At 34.7% G+C, this 21,003-nt stretch overlaps 1 protein-coding gene across 1 annotated transcript in view; it reads right to left on the bottom strand.

The window, feature by feature from the left end:
- The window catches only part of FYB1 (FYN binding protein 1), a 190,046-nt gene that overhangs the window by 13,778 nt on the left and 155,265 nt on the right, over positions 1 to 21,003 (bottom strand). The window contains exons 4-15 of the mRNA XM_082621955.1: positions 20,455 to 20,501; positions 18,510 to 18,529; positions 18,036 to 18,070; positions 16,951 to 17,071; positions 14,500 to 14,659; positions 13,853 to 13,997; positions 9,473 to 9,495; positions 8,329 to 8,395; positions 7,426 to 7,560; positions 5,732 to 5,757; positions 3,099 to 3,165; positions 502 to 592 (exon numbers count right to left, since the gene is read on the bottom strand). Coding sequence (XP_082478081.1) covers positions 502 to 592; positions 3,099 to 3,165; positions 5,732 to 5,757; positions 7,426 to 7,560; positions 8,329 to 8,395; positions 9,473 to 9,495; positions 13,853 to 13,997; positions 14,500 to 14,659; positions 16,951 to 17,071; positions 18,036 to 18,070; positions 18,510 to 18,529; positions 20,455 to 20,501 — 937 coding nt within the window. The remainder of the gene's footprint in view (positions 1 to 501; positions 593 to 3,098; positions 3,166 to 5,731; positions 5,758 to 7,425; positions 7,561 to 8,328; positions 8,396 to 9,472; positions 9,496 to 13,852; positions 13,998 to 14,499; positions 14,660 to 16,950; positions 17,072 to 18,035; positions 18,071 to 18,509; positions 18,530 to 20,454; positions 20,502 to 21,003) is intronic.

Genomic DNA, 21,003 nt, shown 5'->3' with positions numbered 1-21,003 from the left:
TGACAGACATCTCCCCATGCTCCCCTCCTCTGGTAACCACGATTTTATTCTTGATTTCTGTGGGTTTGGTTTTTTTAGATTCCACATATAAGTGATATCATACAGTATTTGTCTCTGTCATTCTGACTTATTTTGCTTAGTATAATGCTCTCAAGGTCCGTCCATGTTGTCGCAAATGGCAGGATTTCTTTGTTTTTCATGGCTAAATAATATTTCACATATATCTATCTATCTCACATCTTTTTTATCTATTCTATTTTTAGCTTACCTTATTAAGTTTCAAAGGACAGCTAAATTTAGATGATTATCACAGTACATATATTGTGCATGTATGAGAGTTTGCTTAATTTCTTATAGGAATAAATTTAAATCTAAAATAAATTTTGTAGAAAATAAAGGAGTTGTGATAGAGAACTGTGATATTGATAATTACACTTTTAAAAATCATCAATTTTTTTATTAGCACTTTGAACTTTGTATGATACTTAAATGTAAACATACTTTAAATTTTTTCCTGAAGTCTTTTTCTTCTTTTTCTTGCTTTTTTAGTTTCTTAGGGTCTTTTTCTTCTGCCTTGGCCTTGGCTCCTTGACTAGGATGGCAGAATACACATAAAATAGCATTTAGTTTCAAAATATAAGAAGAATAGTATATAACAGACAATTCATAATATTACATTTTTGTTAAATTTCATTTTCAATTATCTTTGTTAGAAATCTAGTACATTCATTGTAATAAATGATAACATTTTATAATGTAGAATAGATCTTCAAGAGAATACAGACTGAGTTAAAATGGAAGTGAGAGATAATGTATTATGTTGAATGGTATAAAATGACTGAAGTATAGTTTACACATGATTACATATCAGCAGTTTCATATGATTCAACCTATTCTTGAACCCCTTATATTTTTCAACCCTTCCTAGATAATTAAGTGGTTTGGCTAATGTCATAGAAAAGGCTTTTTAAAAAAGAACTCTTTGTGAAAGACTGATTTTTATGGCTTAAAAAATTTATCTATATATAATCTACTTAAAACAAAGCCAGGGTCACATCTCATGATACCAACTAAAGCCAATTATTATAAGAGAGGTGAACAGCTCTGAGGTAGTGATTCTCCAGCCTGGCCACACATAGGATCACCTGGGAAGTTTTTAAAAAATACCAGCCCTTGTCTAGTTCCCAGAAATTAAATTAATTAAAAATTCTAATTAATTAAATTGAGTGAGGTCCAGGTACTGACATACATATTTTAAAAGCTCCTGGGTGATATTAATTTGCAACCAAGGTTGTGAACAATTCCTAGGTTAAGTATGGATGTTAGGGAAAGGCTGTGACTCTCTGTAGGAGGGAATTTAAAAAATCAGAATATTTGTGAATAATGAAAAATTTTAAACACTAACATTAATTTTGATTACCTAAGGTAAAGTTTTGTTTGTAACTGATTTATTTAAATTTTTGAATCTTAGAATTTAGTTCATTCACTGGGAAATGAATTAACACACTGTCCTGTCCTAGGTTCTGCATTGTCCCTCATATCTTCTCTCTGATGGTACCTGGGTAGTAGTGGAATCACTGGCCCGGATTAGCACTCTGGAGCGATCAGAATATACATGAATGTTAAAAATGCCCCACAAGCTCTCTTTAAAGGTAATTTATTGACATTTATTTAAAAAGTAGAATGCTGTGTTAGAGACACATGATTGCCTTAAACTCTGAAAATAAGCAACAGGAAAGAAATTAGTACATATTGCACAAAGTTTAATCAGCTGGGGCTTATTTTGCTTAAAGAAAAGGGCCAGTGGGTGACTCTGGGTTCCTAGAGAGCTATTTAATGGAATGTGGTGGCATTTCTACAGTAATATTAAACACAAAAATGTGCTTAAAACTGTCAGGAATAGAAGTGACTTCCCAATGGTGAGGAATATTAAAACTTAACATATTTCTGAAGATTAGATTTTCCTTTCATGGAGAACTGAAAAAGGAGAATGATTCTCCTTTCATATTTCTGGTGTGTTTTGCCTGTAGAACTTGATCTTCCTATATAAATAACAGGATATTTTCCCCTCAGTTTCTTTGATCTTGCTCTTGTTCTGTAAAATTAGTTTAACAATGTTGGTAAAAAAACCAAAAAAGACAAAAACAGAAACTTAGAGTTCACTCATGCATTTTTACCAGTACAGCTCAGAAGACACCACTTACTGTATTCCATTGATGTTACTTTTATCCTTTAACTGATCAACTTCAAGATCTTTTTATTCATCTTTCTTTTTTCTTGAAAAAGCTAGAGAGGTGTTCTTGCTTCCATACATAGCATGTATCAGATCATCTCACATATTTATTGGAGTATAGAAAAGCATCCTAACGTGTTATTTTCTATTACAAAAGAATTTTCAAAAGGTACTCCTCTTCTATTAATTGATTTTAGATTTTCCTACAACTTTTGTCTAAAATTAAACTGAAGCCATAGGTAAGCTAAAGAATGTCACTATTCACTGTTGACTGTTTTTGTTTGTTTGAATGGAACCTTTGAGAATCAGATGATTTTGTGAAAAAGTGACATAACTCTTAAAAGTCCTTTCAAAACACAAATCTTCTCTCTCTTTTTTTTTTCCATAAAAGGAAATGATCTTCTTGTGGAGGATGGAGGAGTCTTGAAGCAGGTGGGTTAGGATTGAGACATAAACTAAGCAGTGTGTTCAAGACAAAAAACGTTTTGAGAAAAAAGTAAAAAAGGGAGCGAATGAATCAGTGAGAGCAGTTGCGATCAGGCTCTCAAATATTTTCCCAGTGAATGAGTGAATAAATGAATGAAGACATTGATGAGTCACAGGTCAGAAGATAATCAGGGGACAGGAAGAAGGACCACTGGGAAGGGGTGAGGGGAAGCGAGAGAGAGAGAAGGAGGAGGAGGACCTGAACTATCCATCCATTGACAAACCTGGCAGAGAGGTCAGAGTTGGGATCAGGGAGAGGAGGACTGAGCCAACAGGATGGCACACAGTACACACGCCCTCACTGGGGTTTTATTCCAGCTGAATTTTCTTGAACCGTCTGATTTTCATTACTTTATTGTAATGAGAACATTTAAATTACCTCATCTCTGGTGGTGGAGCAGGGAAATCAGAGGCATCCACATCATCGTAAACTTCATCTCCCATGTCTAACAAAAGACAGAATAGCAAATGTTGAAACACTGTTAGTGTACATTTTGATATGAGCATTCAATGGTATTTTAATATAAAGATTGTTTCAAGGACAACAAAATAAGTTTTCCTGAGGTCTCTGTACATCTCTCCTGGAAGCACTGCCTATTCCTTAAAAGGGAGAGGTTCCTATCTTCCTTGATGCTTGTGTTAAATATCCCTCAAAAAGAAAAACAACAACAACAAAACAGTGACAATGATTATAACTATTGTTATCAGAAAAAAACCCTAAAGCAATGACTGAGATTATTTGAATATCCACAAGTGTGATGAATTGTAAGATTAGTAGGTTGCTGACAAGCAAATCAATATTACTGGCCATTGGCTGCAGGTAGAGATTGAAGTCAAGATTTTTATGGGATTTGGGGTGCTAGGATAATATATATCATTTTATTTATATGTCTTTGTCTTTGTGCCTATCTATCTATCATCTATCTATCTATCCCTCTTTTTTACTCATTGATCTGTCTTTATTAACTTTTACCTTATAGGAATATTATGTGTGGCACTATTGTAAAATAAAAGACACTTCTGATACCAGCAGGTCCTGAGAATCAGTATTGGTGGAAAAGTTGCTATGACCTTAACTGGTTCAAAGGCTTTTCCAATATGTAGACATTTTTCTTGCTTCTAGACTTCTTGTTAATAAAGTCAGGAGGAATGTGTCCTGTCTACACCTATTAAGTTGCTCCACAGCAAATTAAGCTGAAGAGATGAGTTGAAGAGAGTACAAATGTTTTAAGGAATGATTATCACAGAAAATTTAAAATGTTCTCTGGTAGTGATAAGGATTTGATTTCCTTTAAAAAATCCCCCCCCCCACCTTGGGACTTCCCTGGTGGCACAGTGGATAGGACTCTACGCTCCCAATGCAGGGAGCCTGGGTTGATCCCTGGTTAGGGAACTATATCCCACATGCATGCAACAACTAAGAGTTCACATGCCATAACTAAGAAGCCGGGGAGCCGCAACTAAGGAGCCCGCTTGCTGCAACTAAGACCTGGTGCAACCAAAAATAACCCTCCCCTTCTGTATATATGTACACACACACACACGTATATATATATATATATATATATATATATATATATATATATATATATATATATATGCTTTGTATATGTATGTATATATGTTCGTGTGTGTGTGTGCTTGTGTGTGTATTTTCCTCCCACTCAGGTTAAGTAATTTCACAGGATAAAACTTGCTCAACTATATGAAGAATCCATAATAAAAATGTAAAAATACAACATATCACTGGTTTCCAGAAAGGGAAAAGTTACTATTCCATGCACATACACTTAATACACATTTGAGAATGAAAGAAAATTAAAACAAGAAACACATTTTTTACTTAATTGATCACATTTTTTCCATTTTGTACCTACTATTTGTGGAGCTAAGTTTCTTGAGTACTTTTTGAAAATTATAGATTAAGATATAAGTTTATCAGTTATTGATCAATTTAAGTTAGAGCCTTACATATTTTCAAATTGATAACTGAAAACAAAGTCAGATAAACAGTCTGGAAGAATAGATTATCTTTGTGTTTGGTTTGCTATTTCAATTGATTGATTGATTGATTGATTGATTGATGTTGGGGGTAGGAGTTAATTAATTAATTAATTATTTTTTGCTGTCTGGCATCTTCGTTTCTGTGCAAGGGCTTTCTGTAGTTGTGGCAAGCGGGGGCCACTCTTCATCGCGGTGCTCAGGCCTCTCACTATTGCGGCCTCTCTTGTTGCGGAGCACAGGCTCCAGACGCATAGGCTCAGTAGTTGTGGCTCACGGGCCTAGTTGCTCCGTGGCATGTGGGATCCTCCCAGACCAGGGCTCGAACCCATGTCCCCTGCATTAGCAGGCAGATTCTCAACCACTGCGCCACCAGGGAAGCCATCTTTCAATTTATTTGCAAGTTAAAATAAACTTTTTGAAAGCCCCTGAATATTCTTGTGAGACATTTTATTTTGTTCAAAGTAAATTTAAGAAAACTCCTTTAAAGATCTGTCTCAGCAGGGGTAAAAAAATAAGCTGATCAAATTTGTACAAAGAAGAAACTGTTCCACATTGAGCAGTGGAAAATTTTCCAAAGACAATATACGTGATACATTTTAAAAATCAAAGAAATTTAGATTTAGAAGGACCTTCGTGGCATATAATGTGGCATGTTTGTGGTAATCTTTATGCATAAGTCCAATACATCAAGCTCTGACTGAATTGGGGTGGGGAGGGTCCATGGGGAATGTTGGGGTCCATCCCTACTCACTTGTCCCTTTCTCCATAGTGATCCTATGGCTGGAAGAACTGTTTAAAAATCATTGATATTTAAAAATTTCCTCTTCCCACTATTTTACTGTTGAGAAACTGTGGCGACCCCAGGTGCAGTTACTTGACAAGGTTACACAATATATTATTTTCAGAGTCAGGATTTTAATTCAGACAGCTTGACTATAGCCAGTCCTTTCCACTACCTCATCTGCAAGGAGTGAGATATAAAATATACAATTAGTTTTTATTACTTACCCACTTGTTTAGGAGGAGGAGGGAAACTGGAAAGAAAATGAGAACACAGTTATAATCAGACCAATATAAACACAGAAATTTAGTCTTTTATTTAGGAGAGACATGAATAGCCTGGAGGCTTATAAAGTCTAATTAATCTGTTGACTGTCATTCCTTTCTCATCCTCCATTTCTCTGCTAAGTCCCAAGTTTTTGTCCATCAATCTGGAATTTAGCAAGACTTTTTGTCAACTCCAGTGTTGACCAAAAAAGTCAAGAGTCAAGATATCCAGTGGTTTATTTTGCTCACAGCCATTAGACCAATGTTTGCAGATTTGTTCTATGAAGTTTGGGCATATTACCATACCAGAGTAATTAAATGGTCTCAGTATTCTGGAGTCATTGTGGCATAGCTCAGGCCCGAAACTGTTTATTTGACTCAAAGAATAGAAATGCCGAGTCAAAATCATCAGAGGTCATAGGAATCTCTATATGACCATGTTTCAACAATATGTACATGTATATCTCCGAAAGAAGAATGGTGAATAAGAGAGGAATATCCACTGAAACTAGAGAGTGAGAGCTTATTAACAGAAGTGATTTGAAATCAGGATCGGGTGGCTTTTAGTTGCAACAGAAAACGACCTTTGCTTTTATTACTTTCTGAGCTTTAAACACACACACATACACACATCACTGGAAGAATGGTGCACAGTTACAGTAAAGTGTGAAAGGTCATTAGTTCAGTGATCTAAAACCAGAATTAGCTGGTGTGTAATTAGAGCAAAAAAAAAATCTGTGCTTTTATTTCTAAGGACTACATTTGAGTAATGCTGCATGAAGAGAAGATTTGCTATGTTTACTTGTAATTTTAAGAGTCCTGTTTATTGAGTGTTGTTTTAGTGTCTCACAAAAGGGTTTAAAATTAGGACTTCTATGTGGAATTAACATCTTATAAAGACTTCAGTTAAGTGTGGTGAATCTATTAGGCACATACAAAATAAGGATATCCTGTACCAGCGAGTGTAATTAAGATCCTTCAAATTCATACACATGGAACTTATACTAAAGGGTTATTTTTAGACGGAAAGATAAAATTTATGATTTAGTTTTATTTATACAAACTAAAGATATTTAGAATAATTTTATTATAGGATAAATATGTAATTCAAGTAGAATTAATATATCACAATTGTGATATAGAGTTACAAAGACTTTAAATACTGTACTTAGAGAAAAGAAATTCCAAATTGTGTCCTTTATTTCTAGCAATTAATTTTTAAAAGAAAATGTATATTTTGAAGAATAGTCAGTATACAATATTATATAATAAAATGTGGCATTGGAATTGTGAACATTCAGATGTGATGCCACAGTTTAAAAAAGTCCTACTAAATGGAGGGTGAGTGTGTATGAGTGTGTGAGGGTGTGTGTGTGTGCACTTGTGCATGTGTGTGCTTGTACATGTTTGAATGGAAAGCCAAATATATTTTTGAACCATATGATGATTTTCGAATACTTTGTGCTCCTCTTATATAAATGCATGAGTTTAAGGGTGACACAGTAAATGAGGCTAGAATAACTGATGGAAAAACACATTAAAATGGCTTAAAAGTCTGTCAGAAATTGGTTATTGGTTATAAAATATTAGCAGCATTTGATTAAGTTATTAGTGTTGTTATCGTGCACTGTATTTGGTGGTTGGTCGACTCTTACGATGAACCTTCATTGTCTGACTCAGAGTCTTTTGCTTTCTCTCGTATACTTTTCTTTCTGTCATCTTTTCCCTTTAACATCTTCAAAATCCCCCAGGACCACGTGTTACTCTTCTCTTCAACCTGTTGCGTGGAGCTTTGAAGCATGCAGGTATTGATCAGATTTTTTATAATTATACTGCTTTGATCATTCAGGCTGTAAGCTACTCATTGTATTGAACAAAATGAAGCTATTACGTTTATAGGTTATGGTCTTTGAATACTGCTTCTACTAGGTAAATAGTTAAGTTATTTTTTCCTATTTGGTAGATTTCTCCTGGTTCTTAAACTAGCGAGCCAAGTCAGGATTAAGTTTTAAACATCAATTTAGCTTTACTGTATTAAAAGTAAGTTGTTAATAGATTAAAATTTTTTAATGTATTTAAATTTTAAAATACGCCATTTCAAAAGTTTAAACACCTATAGGATTCAATACTGGTTTTGCCACAGATAGCATATGATCTCAGTTTCTTTGGGTTGCCTACAACTATGATTAATATACAAAGGATAGCCATGTGACTGATTAACTTTCCAGATTGTCATAAAAATAAATTATTGATTGATAAATAAATGATAGGGAAAAGTTTGAAAAAAAATCTGCAACACTTCTAATCCTTTATCCCTTTTTCCTTTCACTTCTTTTGATGTAGTTGTCAAGGTTATTCCAAACAATATACCACTTCATTTGAAGCGTGGTGCAGTTACACTTCCGCATTTACTAATGCTGTTAATTAAACATTCAAATAATTTTTGGTAATGTAACAGGGAATGCTATTTCTGCTTTTTATTTTAAATAGAAATCAAAACTATACAATTCCAGTATATACAATACTTTGCAGAAAGGCAATTCGCTGATCATTCTTACCCATTAACAGCATCCTCCTCTTCTATCCCATCATAAATATCATCGTCTGGGGGAGGTGGGAACATCCCTTCATGTGAATTATGGGGGAAAAAGTCTTTTGTTAATTTTATAATTTGGTCACAAATGTTCACTCAAAATCTGATAATAAATCTGTCTTATTTAATCACAGAAAGCATCCTATTTTCATATCAACTATTTAAATAAAAAGTAGCTTTATTTCCCACTGTCACATAGGTAGTAGGTAAATTAATTATTTTTAACATTATCTTATAAGGAATTCTTAGAGGTGAAATGTAATAAAATATGAGGGAAGATAAAGAGTAGTGTGCATGGGAGATGAAAGAAATGGGGGGGGAAATAACTATGAAAAAAGTAAAATTAAATAAAGATGGAGTTAGAATTTATTGTGGAAAAAGAAGGGAGAGGTGATAAGAAAAATTTAATTAGTACTGAGGAGACATTCAGAAAAAAACTACTGATCAAGATATAAGTAAAGAAAAGCAAATAAAATGAAAGGTGAATTTATAAACATTGATGGGCTGACTTTTCATTTCTTTATTTCATTTCATCAATGGATATTTTAAAAGTTAAACCTTTATTTAATTTGTTATCCTATAGTCCTTAGGAACCTTTCTATTTGACAAATATTTATTTAACAAATCTTTATTGAGTACCTTCTCTGTACAGGAATATGCACAGTCAACTTGAAATTTGATTTTTAGGATGAGAATTTTAACACTGCCAGGTATTAGTAACCCTTATTTTGTTGATGAGATAAAAAGGAGCCTTTAGGAGTCATAGCTAAGGTGACCATGTAAGTTATCATCCAAACAAGGATATTTCTGAAAGTGAAGGGGGATACTACTAAAAATTGTGCTCAGACAATTGGCATAAATCAAGACTGCCCTGGGCATACTGGAAGTGGAGTCACCCTATGACCCATAACAAACTTGGAAGAAAGAACTGACTTGCTCAGGGTCACTCAGTGGCCATGGCTGGACTCCAGGTCATTGGTTCCTAGTCCAGTGTTCTTTCTACCACATTAAGATCCTCCTCGTTATTTGCAGACAAAAGCATTTTGTCATTAGTACACACGAAAACGTTGAAGACTTGCAGAAACTGCTGATGAAAGTGTGTGGCTTACCTCCACTTCCACTCTGATTGTGGCTAGGAAAAAAAAAGTGGACCAATTAAATTAATATATGAAGTATTTAGCTATCAGGGAGAGAAGTACATATATTAAGCAGTTATACAAAAGAAAAAATAACATTCCAATCAAAAGTTTATCAGGATGTTATTTACAATAGCCAAGATATATCAATAGAAGCAACCTAAGTGTCCATCGACAGATGAATGGATAAAGAAGACGTAGTATATGTACACAATGGAATGTCACTCAGTCATAAAAAGAATGAGATTTTGTCATTTGCAACAACACTGGTGGACCTACAGGGTATTGTACTTAGTGAAATAAGTCAGATAGCTAAAGACACATACTGTATGTTATCACTTATATGTGGAATCTAAAAAAAGTAAAACAAATGAATGAATATTACAAGACAGAAAGAGACTCGCAGATATTGAGAACAAAGTACTGGTTATCAGTAACAAGGGGATGGGGTGGAGGGGCAAGTTGGGGATAAAGCTTTAAGAGGTACAAACTACTATGTATAAAATAAATAAGCTACAAGGATATATTGTACAGCATAGAGAATATAGCCAATATTTTATAATAACTTTAAATGGAGTATAACCTATAAAAACATTGAATCACTATGTTGTATACCTGAAACTAATATAGTATTGTAAATCAACTATATTTTAGTTAGAAAAAAAGTTATCAGATGTTATATGTGAAAAGGAAGAAAAACTGTTCCTTATTGTAATAGATGAGTAGTAACAAAGCAAAAAACAAAGCAAAACAAACCTAATAAGAATCAAGTGAGATTCAGTACCATAAAGTATTCTAAACAATGATACTGTTTGCTTCTAGCATTTTCCCATGGGGCAGTTTTCAGATTATACTGTATTACATCATTCCATAGATGGACTTATTTATAAAAAGAGAGTATTATTCCAGAACCATTATTGCATTAAATTCAATTTTCTTTTGCTATCTTATAGTCACAGCATTTAACTCTTAGTCCAATAGCATTATACTTTTTTAAAAGGGAGAACTTAAAAAAAATTGAAATCCTCTTCATGGGGCCTTTGTAGAGTGTGGCTCCTGATTCTCTAAATCCAGAATTCTGACTTTTAATTTATTTTGATAACATTCTATATTTCCCCTCTTTATAATCGTCTGTTTTCTTGTCCATTTCTCCCACTAAAATATGAGTTCTGTGAGAACAAAGGAATTGTAGAGTGTGAGAGCTAAAAAAAAAAATCTCAGAAGTCATCTAGTTCATTTTGCAGAAAGAAATTGAGGCTCTGAGAAATGACATGATATGACCAAGCCCACTTTTAAGTAAATGAAGAGATGAGAGGAAAACTTTAGCATACTGCCTTCCCTTACAATATCCTTTTGGCTACATCTCGCTGCACTCCCTGTCACCATTTTTGCCTTTTGGATAATCTGCCAGTTACAGATATCAGTCTGATATTACAATCGTATAGTGTAATTATACACTCATATCTGATTCCTCAACCTTTAAGTCAGAATAAAAGAAATTGGTCCGACGCAGATCTACTGCTAATCTAGAAATAAAAAGTACGTTTGTTAATGGAACTTTGGAGAAAAACATGCTGCAAGTGTCCTAATATACAAATAAGAATTGATTTTTGATGAATTTTAAGTATATTCTCTACTTGCTTACAAACTATTTTCACATTCATTGTCCTCAACACTTCCCTTTGAGCATGAAGCAAGCAGACAGAATTATGTGAAAAACTGCAGTTTGGGTTGGCTGCCACTCCTGGCAAATACAATACATTCCCTTGGAGAGTCTCACACCCAATTCCTAAAGAACAGAGTTATAAGCAGAAGCAAAGCCACCATACATTATTTCACTTCTATAGCCGTTCTTCAATTTCCTATAATGGTCTTTTTGGAATACAAACAATTGATCAGATGAATGAGAGGTAAGGAGAGGAGAGTGTGAGAAAAGAGGAGGAAAGAGAAAGAGGAAAGGATAAATCGCAGGGAAAAGTTTGGAAACATACATAGAAGAAAGTTTTTTTATGTGATGGACGAGTGGTATTTGCACTTGTAATTTCCTTTTGTTCAACGTTTCACATTTAGCACAAAAAATTGCTTAGATGAGAAGAAAGGGAGAAGAACTGCTGTCAGGACCTGTGCTTTTAAGCCTCCTGTCTGCTCACAGAATTTGAAGTACACAGTCCACTCTCCTTACCCTGGAGGAATTGGGAAAGAGCTGGTAAAGAGTGCAAGGAACCAGGAGGCATCTGGGGGAGGGAGAGGAGAGGATGGTGCCTTCTCATTCTTGCCAGGACAAGCTGCCAGCTATACTCAGCATCTTTCCTTGTTCTACTAAGGACAAAGCATATTCTGTTATGAGATCTCTGCCAGCAGCAGCTGTGGTTTCAAGAAAAAAACTTGTGTAGTAGTGATGTCTCTTATTCCATTTTCTTGTTAAATATGCATAAGGGAGGAATAGATGCTAGTAAATATTGTGGGGCTATACTTGTTTAAAATATTAAGCATAAAATCCATACACCTCCTCCAACCCCAGTTTATTAAATGGAAGATTCTTTTTCTGCTACGTGTTTACTAACTAGAGATATCTTTTAGAGTTGTGGTATGTATAGATTAGGTAAAAGGAAAAGGTAATAGCATTAGTTTTGGGGAATAGTCACCTATTATGGAAAATAATGTTTCATTTTAAGGATATCATCCCTTTTTGTGGATTTATCATGTTTTTTCTTGAGTATGTTCATCAGTGTAAATATGTATATATTAATATAACTGGGGTTCTTTAATTTCAAAGTAAGAGAAATGTGTGTGTTTTTTTTTAAAGATAAAAGACAAACATAAGGTATAATGTTGCTAATATACATGGTATGGCATACTCATGTCCAGAAAATTCTGTAACTCTCAGAATATGGCCATTTGGAACTTTGACCTCCAAATTACCATTTACTGACTTTCAAATTAGGTCAAGGTGTTTCTTATTACTAAGGCCAATTTACAATCTGTAAACTCCACTGCATACATCACATGTTTTGATATATATTGTATAATTTATGATCATAACATGGTAAGAAGGCATGGAAGGCCATCATTCTTTTTTTTTGGCTGTGCCACGTGGCCTGTAGGATCTTAGTTCCCCAACCAGGGATTGAACCCAGGCCCCAGGCAGTGAAAGCCCAGAATCCTAACCACCAGTCCGCCAGGGAATTCCCTATTATTCAATTTAGAAAGACAAAACTGCCAGAGAGAAACATAAGTTTAATTGATGCCATGAGCTCAAAGTCCACAAGAGGCAAATTTAATTCTTCATATATTTCAAAAGTGTATTACTGTTTTGATCATTTTACATTTTTAAAATGGTTGATAATGAAAACATTTTTCCTTTAAAATTTGAGTTATGAAGAATGCAGACACATTTTTTCCCAAGTGAAGATCTAGCACAGATCACGTGTTTTGGGATCATGTGGGGGGTTTCCCAATTTCACAAATGGGCATAAAAAAAGAGGATTCTTCACCGTGCTGGAGATTTTCCTTCTCCTTTTCCTTCAACTTGACGGGATTACGGCTTTACCAGGAAAGGGAGATATTGGAGGCAGGAAGGAATGAAAAGAAAAGGGGAATGGAAAAGGAAGGAGAAGGAAGGACAAGGAAGATCAGAGCTAGGAAAACGAGACAGAAGAGGAGGCAAGGATAAAGGGAGCTGGAGATGGAGAAAAGAGAGAAGGGAAGGAAAGTTACGTGGGAGAAGATGGCCACCCTCTCCTCTGGACTCCTCTACACCAGAAAGATGTTCCCATAATTCTTGCAGGGAAAGTCATGCCATTCTAGTGGAATGAATGGAAAATTGGACCCTTAGTTGATTGCCAGGGATCATAGGTGATTTTTCATTTTTACTCTTAAAGAGCAAAGTAGAGTTGGCTTAAAAAAGCATTTTTGTTTGTTATGTTTTTAAATAAGAACGACGAATATATTTAGACTCAGATTTCAGAGAAAAACACTTTATATTTTTCAGAGCTAACTTCTACATCTCATCCTTCAATTTTACAAAGTCATGCTTACTTTAGGCATATCCTTAAATCAAATCAGAATAAATACTGTAAAACAGCATTTTGAATTGACAACACGTTTGGCAATATCTGGCAAATGGCTCATTATATTTCAAGTAGTATTTGATACATACAACCAAAGAGTAAAATAAAAGACTATGGAGTTTCAAATGACTTTTCATACATATTGAATTGATTGTAAATGGTAATTTAGTTTAGTGATAGAGAACAGTAGGAAATAGGGAAAGTAAAATTCTAGCACCTTAAAATCCACAGTCTCTGACAAAGAGATGATTTGATTTGCTTTACAATTTGTATTTACACATACCTGTTAACATCTTCCTGCTCTGCGACATCATCATATACTTCCTGGTCATCTTCAAAAGGTCTTGATGAAAGAGCACCAAGCGAGTTTTTTTTCCGTTTTAAGGAATCATAGTCAATCTCTACAGCCGTTGTTTTAATATAGCCATCTACCAAAAGGGGAACAATTTATGTTCAGGTAACTGTAGTTTAAATATCATAAAGCTGTGGGTAAAATATTAATTGCACACTTACTCTTTAAATTTTCCCTTTATTTCTTTGCTTGCAATTCTGATTTATAGACTTGTTGACACATGTTTCACTGTGCTTTGTCAAAGTCTTATGCTGTTGTGGTTTGGGGTAAGCCTAGGGTCTATTTTCAAGATTCCAAAGTGATTCATATGAATCATTTTTGCCTTTTAACATCAATGAAGAACCTAATGCTCTTTGCTCCTCCCTGGGATACTATAAATATTTACATTTTTCCCCATTAAAAAGATTACACAGATGAGGTGAAGATGGAGCTATACCTGTCATTTAAAATCTTCCTATCTTTGTCCACCCTGTAACGTGCTCCCAACTTAATGCTTATGAGTAGCTTTGGAAGAAGTTTCCCATTAATATTGGCTCAAATAGAAAACATTTCAAAGTCGTAGGAAAATGTGCACTCACATGACCCCCTGATTGTTCTGCCCAGCCATTTCCCTTCAGGGTTGTCTGTGATTCGGATTATTTCAATTTCCTCTCCTTGCTTGAAGCTCAGTTCATTCTTTCCTCCTTTGACATCACAGCAAGCTTTTGCTTGGTGGATGACTTGAATAGGGCCTGTTAGCTGCAAAGAGGAAAAGAAAATCACGACCGGCTTCTTTACTATTCAGAACATCTTTAAGGAATGCGGTTTTGAAAGACAATATGTCCACCACTTGTCAACCTGCCTATTTCCAACATTTACAAGTTCGAACTAGAAGTTGAGGGTGAATGTTATTCCTGGTGAATGTTCTCAGAGGAGGGGTTAGGGGAAAATTGCAGAGGTCAGACAGAACCAGCAAAGAACAGGTAAGCGTATGCTCGGGGGCCAGGAGAGAGTGGCAGTGATCTGTTGACCTCTGGAACTCTGTGGACGATTTGCAGAGAAAGCCACCGATAACCGAATACCACTTATGTACAACATGCTGGGTGCTTTGTGTTTTTATGGGGTATGCTGGTGGTTTGCTTGGTAGACAGAGAAATAGCTTTGTGAATAATAAAAATAACAAACAAATATTATAAGAGGTTTTTAAATTAATATCCTGAAGAGTACAGTGTTTTCTTGACAGCAGGGGAATAATCTAGTTTAGAGTCCGTGAATCCTAAACATTTCCTAATCCTAAATGGGTCTTTTCAACAGAATTTCTTGGACCTTTTGATATGCAAATATGCATTGTGAGTTTTGAAGAAGGTCTACTTTATTTTACTGAACTTGTGATGTGATGAATTGTGAGACATATCATTAATTATGCACCACCAAGAAAGAAAATAGCTTAAGTTAAATTTTGATATGCCAACGATGTTAAAATGCATCTTAATATCAGAATTTTAAAATGTGAAATATTTTGTCTTGGAATTAATGAAATGTGAAGCTATGTAACAGTTCTCACATTTAGTTATTTAATTGGAACATCTATTAACATTTTGTGGAAGGAATATAGCATGTGAAGTCCTAGTCTTGACAAACATTTGAGTTCATATTTGGTGGTATGTCTTCCATATCCTATTTTTTTCTTACTAACAAATGTTATTCAAATGAATGAGTGAAACAATGCAAAACTGATTTCTCAAAAAAAAAAAAACCCACAAGGGAAAGCTTCACACCACTCCTTCAAAACTACAAACAGTCTCTTCATAAAAAGTACGTTATAAAGATTTTCATTTAAGAAATTAGTTTTTCATGTTTTCCACTTGAAAACTAGAAACATTGATAGCCATACATTCTGTATGAGTAAAATGTTTTAGTATTCACACTGTAATCTTAATTTTGCTTAATGTAGTAAGCAAAATTGAATGAGGTCCTATAATAGTTACAGTGCCTTCCGTGTATTATTTTATTTAATTCCATAAAAAACTTTCAGGAGAGGTATCATTGACTCATTTTAAAAATAAGAATCTGAGGTTCAGAGAAGTTTAGTAATATGCCCATGATCACATTATTTGCATGTGCAGTTGGACTTTGAATCCATATCTGTCCAACTGACTCTAAGCTTTACATTTTCCCTTTGCCCTGCTGTTGAATCTTTGTTTTACTATAATCAATATACTGGGAAATTATATACAAACCACATTTTTATAATTCAAACCATATTGTAAATGTTCAGGAGGAATTAAATATTTAAAGGAAACTTGATATGAATCCTTTTTATAGTGAGAAATAGTTTTGTAACTAGATAATCACTCTATAGCTGACATACTAGACCCACCCCAGATGGGCCATGTCATCAAAGACGTACTGGCCAAAAGAGTATAGTCTGCAAGTATAGTGGTAGTGGTGGTAGTAATAGAAATCACACAATTAGAAATCAGAGATCAGAGAAGACAGAGGTCAGAAATCCAGGTGGATGAAGAGGGAGGAGAAACAGCAGGTATCAAAAGTCAGCATGTACATCGGCTTAAAATAAAGGCAAAAATGTAAGTCAGGTCTAGACAGCAGCAGTCAGGTAGCTCACGGAGCTTTATTGCGACAGGTCTGGTTAATCCAGAGACACTTCTGTCCCTCGTACCACTATAATACATGCCACAGGGATGTGTATGTGTGTGGTCTTGAGCTCATATTATGAGTAGGATAAAATGAAATGCATAACAAAGAGGGTCAAGATGGGTCTGAGAAATCAAGTACTCTTTCACTCAATTGACATAAAATTTCCTGAGCTCCCACCATATTTTATTTGGATTTTATTACATTAGTTTTTTAGTGTAGGGGTAAAGGAGATTATTGGACAAAAACATTACTATTGTGAAGGTAGTTACTCTTTAGAAAACAATGATTAAGTAATTCTCCGACCATGTAAGGTTTCAAGAATTGTGCCCCTTTTGTGTGAAAGTTATAAAAAGAGGTTACTCTTTTTCACCCTTTGGCAAGCAAGCTCTTACTTTAAATTTCTTCTTTATTTCCTGTTCTTTCTTTTCTCTCTCTTTCTGTTCCTTTTTCTCCAGCTCTAATCTCTTCTTTTCCTCCTTTTCCCTTTTCTTCTCTCTTTCTTTGGATGCTTCTCTGTGGATTAAAATTGTAAGTTTGTTTTAGCATCCACGGGCATTGATGTGTCAGGGCTCCCTATCCAGAGAGGTTTCTACCCAGAACAGAAGATAGTATGTGAAGAAGTATAGGTGAAGGTATAAAGCCAAGGCTTGTCAAAATTCCTGGGTGTATGAGACTGTTCTTAGAACCAGCAGGAGGCATTCAAATGAGGATGCCTTCCTAAGGTTCTGCTGCGCTTACAGCTCATGCAGGCAAGTGGAAAGCACTGTTTATAACGGCTCTTGCTTAATCTCTCCTCTCTCTCTCTCTCTCTCTCATGCACTCACTAGTACAAGTTCACGTTCACACATGCACTTGTACATACATGTACAAACCTTAATTCGGAAACTTTAGTCAGAATTAGTTGAATAAGAACTGGGTAGGGAAAATTAACATATTTGAATCAACAAAAGGTAAAATAACATATTCATTCTACTTCTACTCATTTTCCAAGAAATTTCTTAGTCTCGGGCTACCCAGAAACCCATTTTGGAACCCTTTCTAACACCTTTCTGTTTAGCAGGCTAAAACTTTGGCATCTGGTGCTGTGTTAAATCGTCTCTCATAGCAAGGTTGTGAGGTGAAAGCTATCTAGGTGAGGACATCGTAACGTATACATGAATTCATGTGCCCAAAGACACACCGAGAGCAAGAAATCAGATTCCCGGCCCCTGTGATTCCCTGCCTGTGGGCTATCTAGTGGGCTGCAGGCCTCTGACCTCTCCGGGGATGGCGTTTTAATAGAGTCCTCTGTGAAATCCTTAGACAAGAAAAGAATCTTTAGTCCTTTGTATTGAAATAAAGGTTATCATTTTATGCCCGACATTTGAACAATACAGCTTTTCCCTTCCAGTGTTGACTATCCCTCCACTCTCCCTCATACAAATCATTATATTCATCTTAGAAGGAAAATATCATGGTAAAAAAATGTAACTCATACATGTCTTCATATGTTTCTCCTTCACTCTCTTGTTCCTGTCAAGAAAAACATTAATAATGATTAACTGTAATTATTTAATAAGGGAACATACACATATTACATTGCTCAAATAATCAGTAAAACAAGCATACATTTGTTTGTCAATTTGGCTTATTTAAAATATTTTTGTTTCCTTTTTAGAGATAGACTGGAAAAGGAAGCACAGAAAGATTTCATTTTATATCTTGCTATGTAATTCAGATGTGTAGCCAGACTTCATCTATGTTTAGCATTACAAAATTACTATGAGTCAGTGTAATAATGGGTGTTTAATGTCTCAAGCATTTTAGATGAAATAAGATTATATATGGAAAAAAATCACCATTACTCATAAGGATTTTCATTTGTTGGTTTATATCAATAGAAAATGAATCACAATAATTGTTACATATTCTAGTTACAGCAATATAATATGAGAAGGAAAAAAAAACTGACCTCATCCAGATTTCCAGTTCCTAAAGTGTTTAAAAAAAGAATACAATTTAATATACTGTAATTAAGAAGTGCTTTAATACAGGATTATTAGATGTAATATAATATTCAAAACAGTTCATCATGTAACAGAACTTATAATTTACCAAAGGTATAGAAGTACAACATAGAATATGCAGTTTAGATTCTTACTATGGCTTTTTTGAATCTTATAATTTAATTATAAAATCAATTCACTGACTTTCATAAGATAATGCAAAAGCCAAAAATTAATGAAGACACTCTTTATTCTCTTTATGAAAAGCATGCACATTTGGTTTTGTGGGCTTGCAGTATGGAACAAAGATTTTACCAGAAAATCACAAGTAGTTCACACTTTTTGACTTACTTGTTCCCAAGGATTTGCTTTCATGTGTCAAACAAATCAAGTTAATAAGATTTTTTAAAAAGATATTTTACTGCTCAAGGGTTTGGTAGTATCAATAAATTACCAGGTACAAAGACATCATCTAAAACAATAATAATTAAAACAGTGTGGAACTGATATACAAATGAATAGACCAGTGGAATAGAGCAGAGAGCTCAGAGACAGATACACAAATTTACACACACACAAATAGAAACACACATGCATACACAAACACACCTATATATGCAAAGACACAAACACACCAATAGAGTTAATACAGTAAATGTGGCATTATAAATTAAGGAGAAAAGGGTGGATTTCAGAGTATGGTAATGGGAAAACCGGCTTTGTACATGAGACAACAAATCTAGATTTCTACTAATACCTCAAAAGTGGACTACAAAGAGATCAAAGACCTAACTATAAAGGATAAAGTTCATAGAAGAAAATGGAAGATAATATTTGTATTTCCTAGGGATAGGACTTCTTAAATAAAACTTAAAAAGTATAAACTACAAAGTAAATATTAATGAATTTGATTATATCAATATATTTATGTTCAGTGAAGGACAGCATGGACTAAGTTAATAGACAATGGACAGAATGAGAGAAGATATTTGCAATATCTACAACTGACATAGGATTAATATCTGGAATACAAAGGAACTCCTGCAAGTCAGCCAGAAAAGGATACCAACCCCAAGAAAAAAATGGTCAAGGAATAGGAACTGGCAACGTACAGAAGAGAAAACCACAAAGGCTAATAAACAAATCAAGTATTCGAACTCAGCAGCAAGCAGAGATATGAAAATGAAGCAAGTCATTATTTTATGCATGTAAGACTGGAAACAACTGGAAAGCTGCATAAGTACTATACACTGGCAAAAGGTAGGCATCTTGGAATCTTCATGCCCTGTGTTGGGAGTACACAGAGATGCAGCTCTTCTGGAGAGCACTCTAATCATACTCAGTTGGAATGAATATGCCATTGCTTACAAGCAGCCACTCTACTGCTGGATATACATAAAGAAAGGCTCTCAGAGGTCCACATGGGGATATGGACAAGAAGGTGCATTGAACTATTATTCGTGGTACCAGTGAGTTGAAGGTGAAATGTGAATGCATAGGATGCATACCATGGAGTGCTATGCAGTAGTTAACAGAAAGAAATTAAATATACATATACAACATGGAGGAGCTCCCCAAAACACATTATGCTGAGTATAAAAAAAGGCCAGAGTGAGCTATAATATACAGTTTATGTAAATTGAAATATGTACATATACACATACAACAGCATGCAAAGAATATGTTCAAAAGACACACACTAAGTACATTAGAATATTTGTCTCTGGTAAGGGGGAGGAAGGAAAGGGAGTGGGTCATGGAGATAAAAGGAAATAAATAAATAAGTAAAATAAGAGAGGGGTCTTGCATGGACCAATGACGATAATGACCCATTAATGATCCTATGAGAATAATTAACTCAAACTTCCGTATCTGAGGGAACAAATAAATAAAACATCTTTTGCCTCTTACCATCAGAGTGCATGACATTATCTTGATTTTCTTCATTTACAGGGCTTCTGAAAACAAGAGAGAAGAAAAAGTGAAAATGGAACAAGTAGATGCTCCCCTTACAATGAAAAAGAAAAAAGAATAAAAGGATCATTTAAAAATAACTCTTCTCTTTCATATCTGCTCTGATTTAAAACTTCAGAAGTCAGTAGAATAGGCTTTAGCCTCGTATTGATGCCACTACTGCTGGAAAAAAATGGAGAATAGGGGAGCTTGAGCACAGCACTGCCCATTCAAAGTGAGCATCTACAATTAATCAGTAGTTTAGTTTCAGGGCAGAAATATTTTTCTGTTAAAATGACAGTATGTCAATAAGTCAATTCTGGGTACTGAAGGTATATGATTGGCTGTATGGTACAGATTCCAAAGATCATTAGTTCCAGTCCTGACTCATCACCCTTTTCCAGATGTTCTCCATCTGGTTTTGCTTCCATCACTTGTGGCTTGGACTCCAAAGTGCTTCATTCCAAACCACTTCACTCCAACTGCTCATAACAGCTATCAATACCT

Source organism: Mesoplodon mirus (assembly GCF_964341445.2).
Source record: "Mesoplodon mirus genome assembly, chromosome: 5".
Lineage (NCBI taxonomy): Eukaryota > Metazoa > Chordata > Mammalia > Artiodactyla > Ziphiidae > Mesoplodon > Mesoplodon mirus.
This window is presented reverse-complemented; position numbering and strand designations above follow the sequence as displayed.